Genomic DNA, 15,091 nt, shown 5'->3' on the forward strand with positions numbered 1-15,091 from the left:
ACAGTTTCAAGGTATTGCTTGCGCTGGCCGACCATAGCTTCTCTAAGCAAGTCTACCTCACGTACGATATTTAGCTGCTGTTTATTATGTTTAATGGTTCTGTTGCAGCCCACAGTGCTTTCACCCTACAGACAGGAAGCCACAATATTGCAGCTAAACCTACATAGCTGGTCATCTCCATTTCCTTCTTGAATTTGGAAAAGCGCCAAAGCAGTAGAAATCATTGAGAAACCCTCATCCCCACGGGTACCAGAGGCAGTCTTGGTGCGCTCACTGCTACAGGCCGTAACTTACCCAAGATTCCCTGATGAGAAGCTCAGCCACGTAAAAGTGGTCCTAAGAGCTAAGAACCATCAACAGGTTCACATGCTCAACTCTCCTTCATACGAAGAAGCCTTTTGAGTCATCATCATCTCTTGTGCGCGGCAGATATGTGCTCTCAAATGCAGATGGGCCGAGGGGCTTCCGACACCTGTCAGGTGGTACAGAACAGATTCATGGAAAAAACACAGGTATTTCGCAAAAAGAAAAAAAATCGCTCATGAGAGATATTCTACAAAGAACAAGAAAAGCTCTTTCTTGAGTGTTTCAAAGCACAAAATCCAAGGGTAAGAACAGCCACCTGAGGTAGCACCTGGTAAGCTGTTAACTCAGCTCTTAACGTATTACGTGTTAAATACTGGATATATTAGGAGTAAAAACCTTTCCAAATGGGTCAAAGGAAAGGTCTCCATTGTGATTGTAAGCACTGTGACATTTTTCTGCATGCCAGGCATCACATACATTTTCCTCTGGCAACGGATCGCTTGCTACGCTACATCTGTGAGAGGAAAACCTTCCACTCGGTATCTTCCCAATAATGTTCCTTTCTTCATGGACATAGGATGACAACAGCCAGGGGCACGCCTAAAATCCTTGGATTTTAACACACGCTGAACTGCTAGGAAACATTTTCATTGGAAAGGTCACAGGAGACAGACTTCTGAGCATATCTCCAGCTGAACGTCACCTTTGCAGCAACGCTGTCACCGGGGGTCAGACAGAAGGTAGACAAGACAGGCGCTTTCCAGCGATACACCCACCTACCTTCCAGCCAGCCTGCCTGCCTCCCAAAGGCAAAGGTGGGACCCTCTGGAGCTGTGCGGCAGACATGCGGCCTGGCAGCCCACGGATGTGGAAGGTAGGACACCAGCCTGTACTCTCTACCCCTTTTTGTAGCCACGCACTGATCAGAGCTAGAAACCAGAAGCTGATGGAAACCAAAGGGCTCGTGAAATTTCACGCACACACACACACAAGGCATTCTGAAATCTGTTATTATTTTGGTTGGCTGCTTTTTTAGTCTGAAATTGAAAAAAAGGGTATAAACTCAAAGATGCTGAGCATCTTCAATTCAGTTTGAACAGCAAATTGAATTTGGTCTCTCAGGTCCCACACTGGCATCCTAAATCTCGATGCAATGTGGTTTCGGCTGGGTAGAGTTAACTTTCCTCCTGGTAGCCGAAACTGTGCTGTGTTTGGGGTTTATCATGAGAATAGTGTGATAACCACTGATGATTTGGTTGTTGCTGGGCAGTGCCTACACCAAGTCAAGGTTTCAGCTCCCCATGCACTGCCAGTGAGGAGGTGCACCAGAAGCTGTGAGGGAGCACAGCCAGGGCAGCTGACCTAAACTGGACAAAGGGACATTCCACACCACATGACACCATGCTCAGCATATAAACTGGGGGGAGTTTGCCTGGGGGGTGGCTCAGGGATTGGCTGGGCATCGGTCAGTGGGTAGTGAGCAACTGCATTGTGCATCACTTGTTTTGTATATTCTTTTAACATCATTATTATTATTTTCTCTTCTCTCACTGTTCTATTAAATTGTCTTTACCTCAGCTCAGAAGTTTTACTTTTTTTCAATTTTCCTCCCCAGGAGCAGGGCAGGGAGGAGTGAGTGAGCAGCTGCATGGTGCTTAGTTGCCAGCTGGGTTAAACCACAACAGCTTCCTCTCCCATGCAGCAACAATCCTGATCAGGGAAGCTTTCTCAGTGCCAAATCCAGTCCATCCGATGGAAAAGACTTAGCTCTGATGGACTAATATTTTCTGACAACAAACAACATGCTGTCACTAAACTTACAAGCAGTTCTAGCAACACGGTAAAAACAACTTGAAACCAGACTCAGCCTTTCCACTCACATCCTTCCTGTCTCCATCCACTAATGGACTAAGCATCTCCTGTATTTCATTATTGAGATGAGGGATAAATTAATTCTATTCCATATCGTCCTGTTATTTCCACTCCGATGTCTTCAACAGATTTAAACATAAATCCCTGGAGCTTCCAGTTCTTATTGTTACTCCCACTTAAACAAAAACAAGAGTAAAAACCAATCTCCGGACTTTGATAATTATTCCCTACAACCCCTGTTCTCCCTTACTCTGTCTCAGAGAAGTAACCAAGCGAATTACTAGAAGTCCCTTTAGAAGTACAAGGGAAAAAAAGGCAATGCAACAACTATTTTTACAATTTTATTAATATTAACAAAACCTGCAAATTCAAGGGTGGTCAGTCATTTGGAGAGGATTCAGACACATTTAAATGCCAACTGAGAATATTTAACGAAACTATGTACAACTGTGTCAGCCTTCAACTGCTGAACACTAATCAATATAATCCAAATCTTCTGGGATTCCAAAACTTTTGTCAATTCTGCTCTCTTCAAATCCAAATTTACGTTTGGCCCAGGACTTTATTGAAAAGATGTTATCTGTAAACAGAATGAAAAACATTTGATTTGTAAAACATTAATTATAGACTTGGCTACAACAAAATCCTTCCATTTGCACTCTCTGTGTATGTGAAAAAGGTACATAATGGGGAACATAAGTATTAAGTAGATTTAGAACAGAACACGAGAGGCTTCTGCTAGTGACGTACTTGTATCCAGTGCTAAGTAACATATGTCTTCTGTGGAGGTTACCTTTATCTTTTCCTGCTCGTCTTAGATGAGTGAAAGCTACAATTACAGTGTTAGCCTGCTATAGGGTGATGAGGAAAGTGCAAATATGCACAATAAGTATTTTATACGTCCTTTTTCAACTAGATACCTACCGTCTGACTCTCTGCAACTGAAAATCAGATTCAACTTATCTATAAGGTTCTTTTTAGTGCTGCGTATGTTTATTCAGATAATGTACATTTTGTTTGAAAGTTAAAAAAAAAATCAAGTAGTTTTATTTTAGCCAGCATTTCTCTTTTAGCACCTCATTACTATTACCCTAGCATACACGGTCTCTTCAGTGTAACATCGTTCTTCACTGCAGTATGGATTGAAACTCACTACCTCATTGCTAACACCCATTAACTGCAGCATGCCTGAAGACAGGAAGCATTCTTTGTGTCTGCACACCCTCAAAATATTTTAACGTGAACTGCCAGAAATTTGGTTTTAGAACTGCCTCTTCAAAAGAAAAATACGCTACAGCATATAACCTAATTGTCTACTTAAACAGCAATGTACTTTCTACAGGCTGCAGCACAGTTCCTTTAACTCTCTCAAGGCTTTTGAGAACAGCCTGTCATCAAGAAGGCCCTGACAACAGTAGTCCCAGGAATTATTTTCAAATACGTAACTTTATTTCCCAATATGCAGTGAACCACCCAGTGCAAACGAAGATATAAAATAATCACAGTCAAAAGACTGTGACATCGATAACCTGCAGCACTTGACGTAACCAATAACAGTGAGCAGTCCACCAGTAGCAGATGAACTCTAAACAAAAAAACTACAAACAGTGTGCTAAATCTTTAAAAAGGTAAGGACATACATACTGCTTGCTCTGCAAAATGGAAATATACAGCCATATAGTAAAGCTAAGCCACAACAGAAAATAGAGTTAAACTTCCATACAAATGTTATCACAGTAACCTTTCTCAAAACTGTGCAGCATTTCTCCTGCATGTCAAAGCTGATTAATTACTTTCAGAAACACCTACTTTATATTAGCATCCATCATACGGTCGCAGCAGTAACATTCCTCAAAGCAATCTACTCTTTAGAAACAGATGAAAACTCACAAAAAAATAATTAAACTTTCTGAATACCTGGACACTACCATTTACCGGTCTCTTTGTATCAGTGTTTTCCTTGTCTTAAGAGATTTTAACTCAACCAAGAAAATGAGCTGCAGGTTTTAACATGCTGTGCAAGACAGCAACAGAAGAACAAATATGTTCTGTGAGGTGAAGTACATCCAGTACCTAGGCTGAGAAAATGCATTCTTTTTTGAATCAGGATAATTTATAAGCAAAATATATTTCTGCATGTTTTTGTAAGCTAGGGCTATCCTACATCAAGTAAAGTTTAAAATTCTTAACGAATAGGTCTTTTACTGAAATTGCTCTAGTCTGAAGCACTGTTAAGCACTATAAATGCATACACACCAGTCCATCTATTGGCTGCCTCCTTGGCTATTTTGTTTGTTTGGCCTGAAATAGAGAAGAAAACAAACAAGCAAGCATACATTAGAGTAAAATCATACAATTGTTTCAAGGCACATAGATTGAATTCCTACTGATGTCATTTTTAGAGAACCACACAGCCTAAGGAAGTTATTCTACAGCTTACAAACCCTCCTTCTGTTTTACACTTTGAAGGTTCCAGCAAGCACAAAGCTAAGTTAAAGGAAAACAGGAGCAGAGGAACGTAAAAGATACCATAGGAACAACTGAGAGTTTTTAAAGCGTGTTTTAAAATAAAATAATCCTAGTTTGGTTTGCCTGGGGACTCGATTGTCTGTACCAAGATTGGAACTAGATACATGGCCTGAAGATACTAGAGGCAACCGAGATGGAAAATATAATCCTCTCTATACATAAGTAATCTATCACATCTGTATGCAGGACTCTATATAGATAAGGAAAATGACGGGGGCAGCAGTCTATCACGTTAATCCAGAAGTTTATCATATAGCTCTGGAAGGTCTCCCAGGCTTTGAGAATCGCCTCAATGAAATTAAGAGAAAATAATGCTCCCGGTTATTAAACTTGGCTTCTGTCCCTTACTACCGCTCCAGATCTAAATACATAATGGTGTATTGCCATTACTACAAATAGATTGTATATAGTTTCCACGAGGCAAAACAGTATCAAGAAAAAAATCTCCCTAAGATCACCTTGCTCCCATTAAAGTAAGTACTGCATCAAATCAAGCAGGCTGGTTTGTAACGTGGGAATTTATCAGAATCATTATGGTTCTCACGCCTACGCATAACTTAGTTATTCCCAGTCAGCCTTGTTAGTACTTGCAAGATAATACTCATTTGAATGGTCAGCATGAAACTTGTCTCCAGGGTTAGCGAGAAGTGAATATATGATCAGGTATCCATTGTTCTAAAGAGTATACTTCAGGCAAAATTAAATTACGTTGAAAAAATCATCTGCTAGTACACAGGAAGCTAAGGACTCATTATTCTGCCCTTAATACTTCAGTAAGTGATCTGAAAAATGTTTTAGCCAGAGTAAAACAACTGTTTCAAAACCAGTGCAGTTTCTAGAAGTGGCCTCCAATTAGAAAGCTTGTGCATGGCATGAAGAAAAACAAAACAAAAAGAAGACAGGCAAACGAAAGGGAGTGGGTGAGAAAATGGCCTTTTTGCTTGTTTGCATGCACCAGAAATTCAAGTTATTCCTCGCTTGCGGGTTCCTTCTTTGCTGACTGCTTGTTGCCACCCCCTCTTGTTCAGTCCCGTGACTGGCAGCACTAACAACATATTGGCAGGCAACGGCATTTGGAACAATCCTTTACCCAACGCTACATAAAGCGGGTCTGCAGAGTAAGGGCTTTCACTGCTCAAGGTTGTGTGTGTTAGCTGTGATACTTCACTCAGCGTTTTTCTGAAACTCTGCAGCGAAACTGGAAAGCTGTATCTGACTCCAAGTAATTCAATTTGAAATGAAGGGGAGGAAAGTAAGGTAGGATTAAACTCCATGGACCCAGAGCTGCAAGGTGACACATCCTGACGGCAGGTGAGCCAAGACTGTCCCCAGCACAGACTGGTAGGTCTCAGCAGAAACCTCTGCTTTGCTGGAGGCAGCTAACCAGCTGAGTCCTGTGCTTCTGCATCACAGCGCAGCTCTATGTTCCTGCAGCTTTCAGCACGCAGCCCTGTGCTTAAAGCACAGGGACCGTATGGTGCAGTGCATGAAAAAAAATAGTGGCAGCATGGTGCACTGTCACCTTTCAAACACTGCTTACGCACGTTAAAATCCGCACGTGTCATCGTGTGTTTTTAAAATGTGACATCTCTATAGAAGAAAAGTTTGAGGTGACCAACAGATACCAGCTGGCCAACAGGGTAGTCAGAATGGCAGTGGCTGCCTAAAACTGAGCTGTGGCTAGAAGTGAAATCATGGTAGTAAGAACAGGAAGCTATCATGGGGTAATCCCACAATGGACAGCACGCTTCAATGACTTACCTAGCAAAAAACCCCCAAACACTCACAAAAGAAATTCCTGAAAGTTACACAAATAAAATGAAGTATTTTAACCATGTCACTCTTCCCATGCACCACCTGGGACTGATCACAGACTGGCAGCGAAGTGTCATGGCAGAAGTGTGGAAGGATCACGAGCGGAGGCAGAACTTCAGGATGGGGAAGGTGACATTGAAACAGCCTGTCTGAGTCTCAAAAGAAGAGGCTGAGTCAGTCCTTCAGAGGCTGGGAACACATGTCCCTCACGTTACTCTGCTGCCAGGAGGCTCAGGGCTGGGGACACAAGAGCCACTTGTAAAGCCTCACGCACGTGCCACCTCCAGGAAACACATTCGCGAGAGGCCGGGGCAAGCGCCTGCTGCTTGCGATTTCCTTTTTACACTGCCTGGCCCGCAGGCCCACGGACACGTCAGCACCACAGGGATGCAGGTATGGATTTATTCTGCCACACTGAAAGTTGCTTAGAGCATCAGGCATATTGTACCAACAGCAATGCCAGCCAGCTTGGGAAGCTGCAAGGCAGCCGCGTGTTCCCAATATCTAGCCTCAGCGAGCTCATGCAAAGAAGACAGCTTGTGCTGTCTCTTGTCATCAAGGGGGATTGGCACTGCTGCAGGATGGCACCGCGGTCTGCTTAACCACTAACTCCGTCACTTGGATCCCCCCCATTTCTGTTTTTACTTTGGGGTTTGGGAAACACACTTCATCCATTCCCCAGAAGCTACTGCGTCATCACCTCAGCTGTGGGCTCATGGCTATGGGCTTGAGCATATAGCTATCTGAAGGCAAGATTAAAGTCCCTTGGGATCAGGATGAACCCTTGCCTACAATTCCCCTGCAGTATTTTGGCTGCCTGCTGTATCCAACACCATGCCTGAAGGAGGAAGGAGAAACAGATACTGGCAGTTATGGACCCGCATCACCTGAGGACACCAGCAGCATTTACATGATCATCAGCATCTTCTGGAGGCCCCCAGCTCCATAACAGGGATGGAGAGAAATGAAGGAATCTGCACCTCGACTACTTTCTGGAAGCCTTAGATAGTTATTTGTTGGAACTTGTATTTGTTGGATCACCTGTAGGTGAATGTGCATGGCGGGTGAGGGAAAGGAGAAGTAGGAAATCAGGCACCTCCCCAGACACACCTACTTTAAATACTGATGTAACTCAAAGTCACACTACTTCCAATTGCCTGTTCTCTGATTCACAGGATCATACAGCTGTTGGCTTCCTGGTTTTAAGACTGCACTGAAAGAGAAGGTATAAGACCTAAAAGAAGATAATAGCATGGGAACTTGAAAAAAAAGTATATACCAAAGAAGAATCAGGACACAAATTGTGTAACTGTAAAAAGGAGAAACTCTGAGACAGTGCAGAGGGCAACTGGCTAGGTGCCAAAACCGACACAACCATCGGGTCCCAAGCTCGGCTGGAGTCCTGCTGATCCTCCTGCCAACCACAGCTGCTCTATCAGAACTTGATTTTTGGCAGCTACTAAACACTGCTCCAGTACAGAAACTGTGCAAGACCATTAAAGGGCCAAATGTGCAGAAGTTGTGAGCAATACAGGAGGCCATATATGTTCCAGATGCTTCCAGATGTTCTCAATGCCACTATTAGGCCCTAGTTATGCTCTACTTTATAAATCTGCACATAGGCTGACAATAAATACCATTGCTGTCTGGCAGCAAGAGTAATCCATTTGTTCTGGACATGACATATTTATTTCACCCATTTTGTGTGACAATGGATCAACAGACTTTCTTGCTCTCACGCCTGCAGGACACAAGTCAGCCCCTTGGCTGAAACACACCTGTATCCGCCGCTGACCAGTTTCAGGCACAGATTTACTCACTTCTGTCCTGGAAGGGGTGATGGTGGGAACTAAAGGTCCTATTTGCATTCCAAAATGAAATCACCAAAATCTGTGGAAACCTCACATATTCCCACAGGAGGGGAATACCACTGCATGCCTCTTCAACACAATATATATGCTCCAGGAGACTGATTTAGTCTTCAGACACTTCCATGGGTGAAAAAAATTGTGATAGCAACCACCACCACCTCCTTACAAACATTTCCCAAACCTGCTTCCAGGTTCTTTAAACAAGCTTGAAATCCTGCATGGAATATTACAGGAATACTAAGGAAGCAGCCACTGAATAGTATTTAAAAATCACACTGTAAAGGTAATATATTCTGGCTCCAACAGCTATACTAAAAACATGTCAACAGCCAGAACCAGCTCACAACCACCGACAGACCTGGAAATGAAGAAAGAGCTGTAGCTTTCTTTCCTCTCCTATCTTATACTCTGGCATTTTCAGGATAACTTTAAGGATTTTTATAAGTAGTGGTTTTAATGTGTTAACAACATTTTCAGATCCAGGAACCTCTATTCCTACAGAGTAACAAAAGCTAGTTACATTTATAGAATTAGCACAGTTTGGTGCCAGTTTTGACTTACTGCAACTAATGCCACAAGAAAACTGTATGGATTTCCTCACTTGAAAGACACGTGACTGCAGAGGGAACTAGTGCTTTTCAAGGAGACAGTCACCCATCAACCTGTGGGACTGACAGCAGACACACGCAAAATACAAGCACAGTCTTCAGCATGTGTGCAAAGGAATAATTTTACAGTGCCAATCACAATTCTCCTGCATGAAATGCAGAGAACAGCCGCAACTGTTCTCACGGGCCAGTTACATAAACCTGAGCAAATGCATAACATAGTGTCAGTCTTGTCTATAGGTGAGACACGGCAGCGCACAGTGAAGCTCCTAATAAGCTGATCCACATCTCTGAGAATATGCTTTTAAAGGGTCTGTGATATTAGCGTGTTTGAAAAAAGTGTCAAGTGCCATCAGCAAAAGCTCCCTCTGTCCCATATGAAAAGGTCACACTGTCAACTTTCATTAGTATGTTCACAGTGTCTCTTTGAAAAACGTCCAACAGAATTTGTCAGAACTGCTACCGAAAGATTCCTCTGTGCAAAATACAGGGTCTGGCACTTAGGTTTACTGCGCTCAAGAACCCGCAGAAAAAGACCACTTACCTTTCAAGTATTCTACCTGAAAGCCCACGCTGAAGTCTTGGTTGCACAACTAAAACACATCTGTTCTTATCCAGAGGACAGAGAGAATCTGTGTGCTTACGAAAGGGAAGCAAACACACCAGTTTTCTGATTCAGAGGTCCCCAACACCACTTTGTTTTTCTTCCCATGGACGACAACTCCCTCCCCATTTCATTTACTAGTAAAAGCTCTGTACTCCATATCCACAGCAAACTGCTGCTGAAAGGCCCATCCCACAGCACTATGGCTTTTGTCTAGTTTGGGAGGTCACTGCTGCACACCTCTTGTGGCACAGAAGTTGCAGAGAAGTGTCTGGAAGGCATCGCAGAATGTTCTCCAGTCTCCGTACCCACGACTCAGTGCATGTCCAACCTTACCTACGCCATGCCTGAGGGCTCTGCAGCATGCTTTTAAGATTTCCAGTGTTGGAGCTTTTACAACCTCCCCAGGCAATCTAGTTCTGCCTTTGATTACTGCCATCATTAGAATAGCTTTTCATCTAATTTTCCCCCTGCCCCTGCAATTTAAGGCTATTACTTACTGCTGACTTCTCCATTAACCTGAGCAATAGGCTATTGCTTTCCTTTTTCGCAGGAGACAGAAATAAGTGAAACCCACCAGAGGCAATCTCCTTTTGAGTCCTATTTTTATAAAACTGTTTCTCCTAGAATGCGGTAACTCGATGTCTGGTCTTTCCATCCTGCTCTGAGTTCTCCGTAGTTAGCTATATACCTCTCAAGAAGGATATCCAACACTGTCACAGTATTACAACTCACTAATGCCAACCTGAGCAGAAAAACACTTCATGCATCTCACTGCTGGCTATACTTCTGTTTCTGTATCTTAGTATGGCCATTTCGCTTCACGTAACAGCCACGTCTTACATTTGACCTGTAAACTACTATAACCCTGACAGCTTTTTCAATCCCCTCCCCCAACTATCTGCTCCAGATCATTTATGTACCACAATACCCTTGAATGCGTATACGTCCTTGCACTTCCCACTACTGAATTTTATTCAGTGTTTTTCAGACTATCCTCGCGATCTGTCACACTCACTGAAATCGCACCTTCTCCTTTGTCCGTGCAGCCCCTTCTGGTTTCATCATCTGCACACAAAACAGCGGATCTTCTCTTCTACTATCCAGCTCATTAACATAAATACCGAGCAGATGCAGACATGACAGGATATTTGAACATCATCGATTCCACTTCCCTTTCTGATACTGAATTACTCATCAACGCACCTTGGGTACAATTATGAAGTAGTTGGAGATTCACACTACTGAGTTTCGTCAAAATTGTGTTTTCCTAGTTTCCTTACCACAGTATCATGCAAAACCGTGTCAAGACACCAAAGGTCTCTTACAGCAGCAGAGACAAAACCTCTGTGTCTTCTAGGTGTTTCCAAATTGTTTCTCTGATCCAGCCTTTTTTTCCTGATATCCTGTTCTTTCCAGTGAAACTAGCTCAAGAAGATGCTGAAGTGAGGAGGGAAGAAAAGCACTGGAAATACTCTCAAATGTAGTGCCGAGATTAGTTTTGCACTCACACAACCTGCCCTGAAAAATATCTGCAGTTAAACAGCACAGAACAAGGCATCTATATTAGGAATATACACCAATAATACACAGTCCTAGTCCAGATAGGCTCATAAGGAAAGCATACTCTACCATCCCTTAAGATTTGGGATATAATAATCCCTAACATACGAGATTGGCAACACATTTTGTTTTAAACAAGGCCAGGGAAGACTACATTTGTTAGTCCTGCAACTTAGCACAGAGATGACAAATTAAAAATCCACAATACCTTTGCATCATTTGGCATATGGAAGTCAAGAAAAGACCAAAAAAAAAAAAAAATCCCTTTGAACATCACTATGTGTTTATCAAAACAGTCTGAATGAACGGTACCATACACAACTAACCTAGCAGGTCTAAGCAAAATAATCACTGCACAAAATCCTTTTTTTTTTCTTATATAAATGATCTACAGATTCCTTTCATTTTACAGCTCTTCATGGCTGTAAAACGTGGCCAAATGGATTGCTGCTGATGGTTTTCTCAATCAAGGAGTATCACAAATGTAGTCACACGTAGCCATTTTTCACATCACAGATTTTATCAAGTGTCGACCATTCCTAAGCAGCTCAGCAACTTCTGCCATAAACACGTACTGGCTCAGACAATAAAATTATTCCCTCATATTTCATCCATCTGCCTCTCACCCTACATATTTTTTCTGCCATTCCAACCTAAACAGATAAGAAACAAAAAGGACAAAAAAAATAAGCCTTGTGAGCTTTCCCATTTAATTTTGAGAAATGATAACTTTCCAGAGTAGCCAGTTTATTTAAGCAGGGTGTTACATATGTTAGCTGAAGATTTGACCTTCCAACTGCCTCTTCTCTGAGTGTCAAAGTAAAACCTCACTGACAGAAGAAAAATGAGTTGGTTTGGGTTTGTTTTTTTTTCTTAATCAACTAAAATGCATCTTAATTTTAAAGCAAGTTGGCCTAAGTTGAAGGTCTCCAAGAAGAATCATCTTGCTAGAATCTGTTTGACGTATAAGAACACAGGTATGCATATGTCTAAACATTCAGGACAGTTTGTCATTGCAGAGTAACTTCTTAGCTTGAGTCCAAACTCTAGGACAAACAGAGACAGAGAAATTCTCTGAAATACAGAGAAGTAGGACCTTTTGCTGAAAGCCAAAAGACCCTTCTGAACTTCAGCTCCCCAGCTTCAGTCAAAAGCCTCACATTTCACTTCAAGCTTTGTGCCTTAGAAATACACGTGCTGATGCACCTTAAGCTGCAGCAGTCTGTCATGGTGGTCCTTCACTCACTATTCTTCGTGGCTGTTATACTCTCCTTTCTTTCGCAGTGCCAGAAACTGCTCACCCATTTACCTACTACTCTTCCTCTCTCCTTCAGTGCTTTCCAAATCCATTTTCTACACAGTTCCAACTCATTGCAGAGTTCAGGAAAAACTCTTTGAAAATCTGTCACCTGACGTGCTCCTAGTTGGTCCCGGTTGCTCTTCAGGATGACTACTGAGACCGACAATCCCAGGAGATGCACGACAAATTAACACACGTATGAAAGCCTTCAGAATAAGGCAGCGAAAAACTTCATCAGACAGGCTGTTTGGTGGAAAGGGAGATTTCAGAGACCTGAAGAGTGTCCGCCACAAGACAAGGATGTGAATACCATCAGTTCCTATCTCGAGCTGACAGCTCTGACTCACTTGCTGTTATCACTGGCGAACTGCAGCACAGGAATGAAGAGGCAAGGTGGGAACTCTTTAACCTTCTCTTGTCAGGGAAGGCCCTTAAAGCTACCACATTATGGCTGCCAGTAATCACAGCAAGATTCTGCAAGCGTTTGCTCTGTCGAAAGACCAGCAAGTGTTTTCAACAACTGAACTGCAAACAAGCCTCCCTTGATTTTCAAGAGAAAAATAAAATTGGAAGGGATGAAGATAAAGGAGCATAGATACTGTTTAAACTTACAATTCCTTCTCACTTGCTACGATAACTGAAGGAGCCTGGAGCATTAGTAACGAAGCATACACTTGCAACTCCGCTCACTAGTACCCTGTTCCTTTTTCAACCTTACTTAACAGTTAAAATTTATGTACAACTATGATTACATGCAAGTACTTTTATAATTCTTGGAAAGAATTAGGAATAAAGTTATGTTTAGTTTTGGTAAAGCATTTTGCTTTTAATGTAGCTTTTGAACAGGTAATTTACTTTGCCAACCTTCCAACCTAATGACAAGCCGTTCAAAGAACAGTATAGGGAGCGAGAGAAGGATAAAAATAATAATCTTAGATTGATGCAATTAGTCGAGTAAATGTGTTCTTTCATTACCGGTGCCCATCTATATTTATTCTGGTACTCCATGATGAAGGAGGAAAAAAAGGGGGGTGGGCTTTGTGGTTCTGTTTTTGTTAGTGGCAGATAGCACACCAGTTACGTACATGAACATACATTGTCTATTTCCTGTCACATCCTCATCTAGATCTTCAGGAGCCAATACATTAAATAAACAATTCTCTGAAAGATAAGGCTAAATAAAAAAAGGGGTGCCTGCTTTTAAATCTATTCTTTTTCTATGTACTTTTAAGCAAGTGTGTGGTTCACTCCTAAAAAAAAGCTTAGTTTAATCCTCTAAGGCTAACATTAAGTGTGGGTAAAGACACTAGTCTAATCCAACAGAATGACTGATTTCTAACTGCAGATTCTTTGTTAATGTTATTGATGCATAAACCATAAAAAGCACAGCTTACCTCTCAGATGCTTGCAAACTGAACATACTGGAGCTAGGGGTGATTAAAAAAACTACTCTATAGACTTGATCTGTACCCTATTGATCTTGGTGGTACCTAGACTGGGCTTAAAATTATTTGTAGACATTGAATTTTCCAAGTGAATCATTATTTATAAAAATAGCTACTCAATAGTTCATTAACTGTAAGCACTGACAAGGCTCTTTAGCTTAAATAACCTTTCTGGTATGTTTTCTGAACAATAGTCTTTGCCACAAAATATAAAAGAAACCCCATTAAACCATTCTGTAAATTAGTAGTGTTTTGACACATTTTGAGTAAAATTGATGGAACTCACTTTAAAGCCTCTCCATTAGCCAGGACAGTCTAAGCGTCATTGCAGTTCTTCACTACTGTTCCTGCTCTGGGAACAAGGACCATTCCCACCATTAGTAAGAAATTCCTAAAAGAGTCCAGCACTTGGTACTAAGTTTTTGTACCATTAAATACATCTGTACGCATAATGCATTTTCAAATTGATTTGAACTTTGCAGAGCATAATATCTGGGTGTATCAACAAAAAAATCCAAAACAAAAAAACCCCAACCCACAAACTATGCAACCCACAAAACCCAGCACCTAGATCAACATTACTTCTTCAGCATTCAGCCTCAAGATATTAAGATGAATGAAAAAAATGGTAAACCCAGAAATATTTTCTCATACTGTCTGTACACTCTAATGTACTTCTTCAAAAGACTTTGTCAAGCTGAAGTTCTCAGTGTTTGGACATAGAAGAATTAGAAATTTGTGAAGCATCTACAATGAAAAAAGACACTCTCGAGTACATACTACATATAGCATGACATCTTCATGGTATTCAGTAGAGTCTAGATGTTTTCCCAAATTTCTTTTCATACAGCCATATAAGTACTAGATTTAGAAAATATTCTAACCCTGAACTGGGCTAGTAGTGATGCCTCTGAGATTGCACTTTCAGAGATTTAAAAGGATAACTGTCTGGATATTTGTGGTTTGAAATCCTGTCCATTTAAAAATAAACAAAGAAAGCACAGTAAGATGCTGACGTGAAAATCGCTACATGAACTGTATTGTATATGGCAGCATGCTAGTTTTTGAGATACACTTTGTCTAGACTTGTTCAGATCACTGGTTTAAAGGTAAAAGTCTAAGACACAAAAATTATCAGTAATTGGACTTTCTAAAAACATGCTAAATAAAGCAGGAAT

At 41.5% G+C, this 15,091-nt stretch overlaps 1 protein-coding gene across 2 annotated transcripts in view; it reads right to left on the reverse strand.

Moving 5' to 3' along the window:
• Positions 1 to 2,507: 2,507 nt before the first annotated feature.
• Positions 2,508 to 15,091, reverse strand: part of MND1 (meiotic nuclear divisions 1 homolog (S. cerevisiae)) — a 38,221-nt gene continuing 25,637 nt past the window's right edge. For both annotated transcript variants that reach the window (XM_010149499.1, XM_010149498.1), the window contains exons 6-7: positions 4,435 to 4,479; positions 2,508 to 2,758 (exon numbers count right to left, since the gene is read on the reverse strand). In XM_010149499.1, coding sequence (XP_010147801.1) covers positions 2,652 to 2,758; positions 4,435 to 4,479 — 152 coding nt within the window. In that variant the 3' untranslated portion in view covers positions 2,508 to 2,651. The remainder of the gene's footprint in view (positions 2,759 to 4,434; positions 4,480 to 15,091) is intronic.

The sequence above is a fragment of the Eurypyga helias genome, unplaced genomic scaffold (genome assembly GCF_000690775.1).
Source record: "Eurypyga helias isolate BGI_N326 unplaced genomic scaffold, ASM69077v1 scaffold32473, whole genome shotgun sequence".
In the NCBI taxonomy this organism is placed as follows: Eukaryota; Metazoa; Chordata; class Aves; order Eurypygiformes; family Eurypygidae; genus Eurypyga; species Eurypyga helias.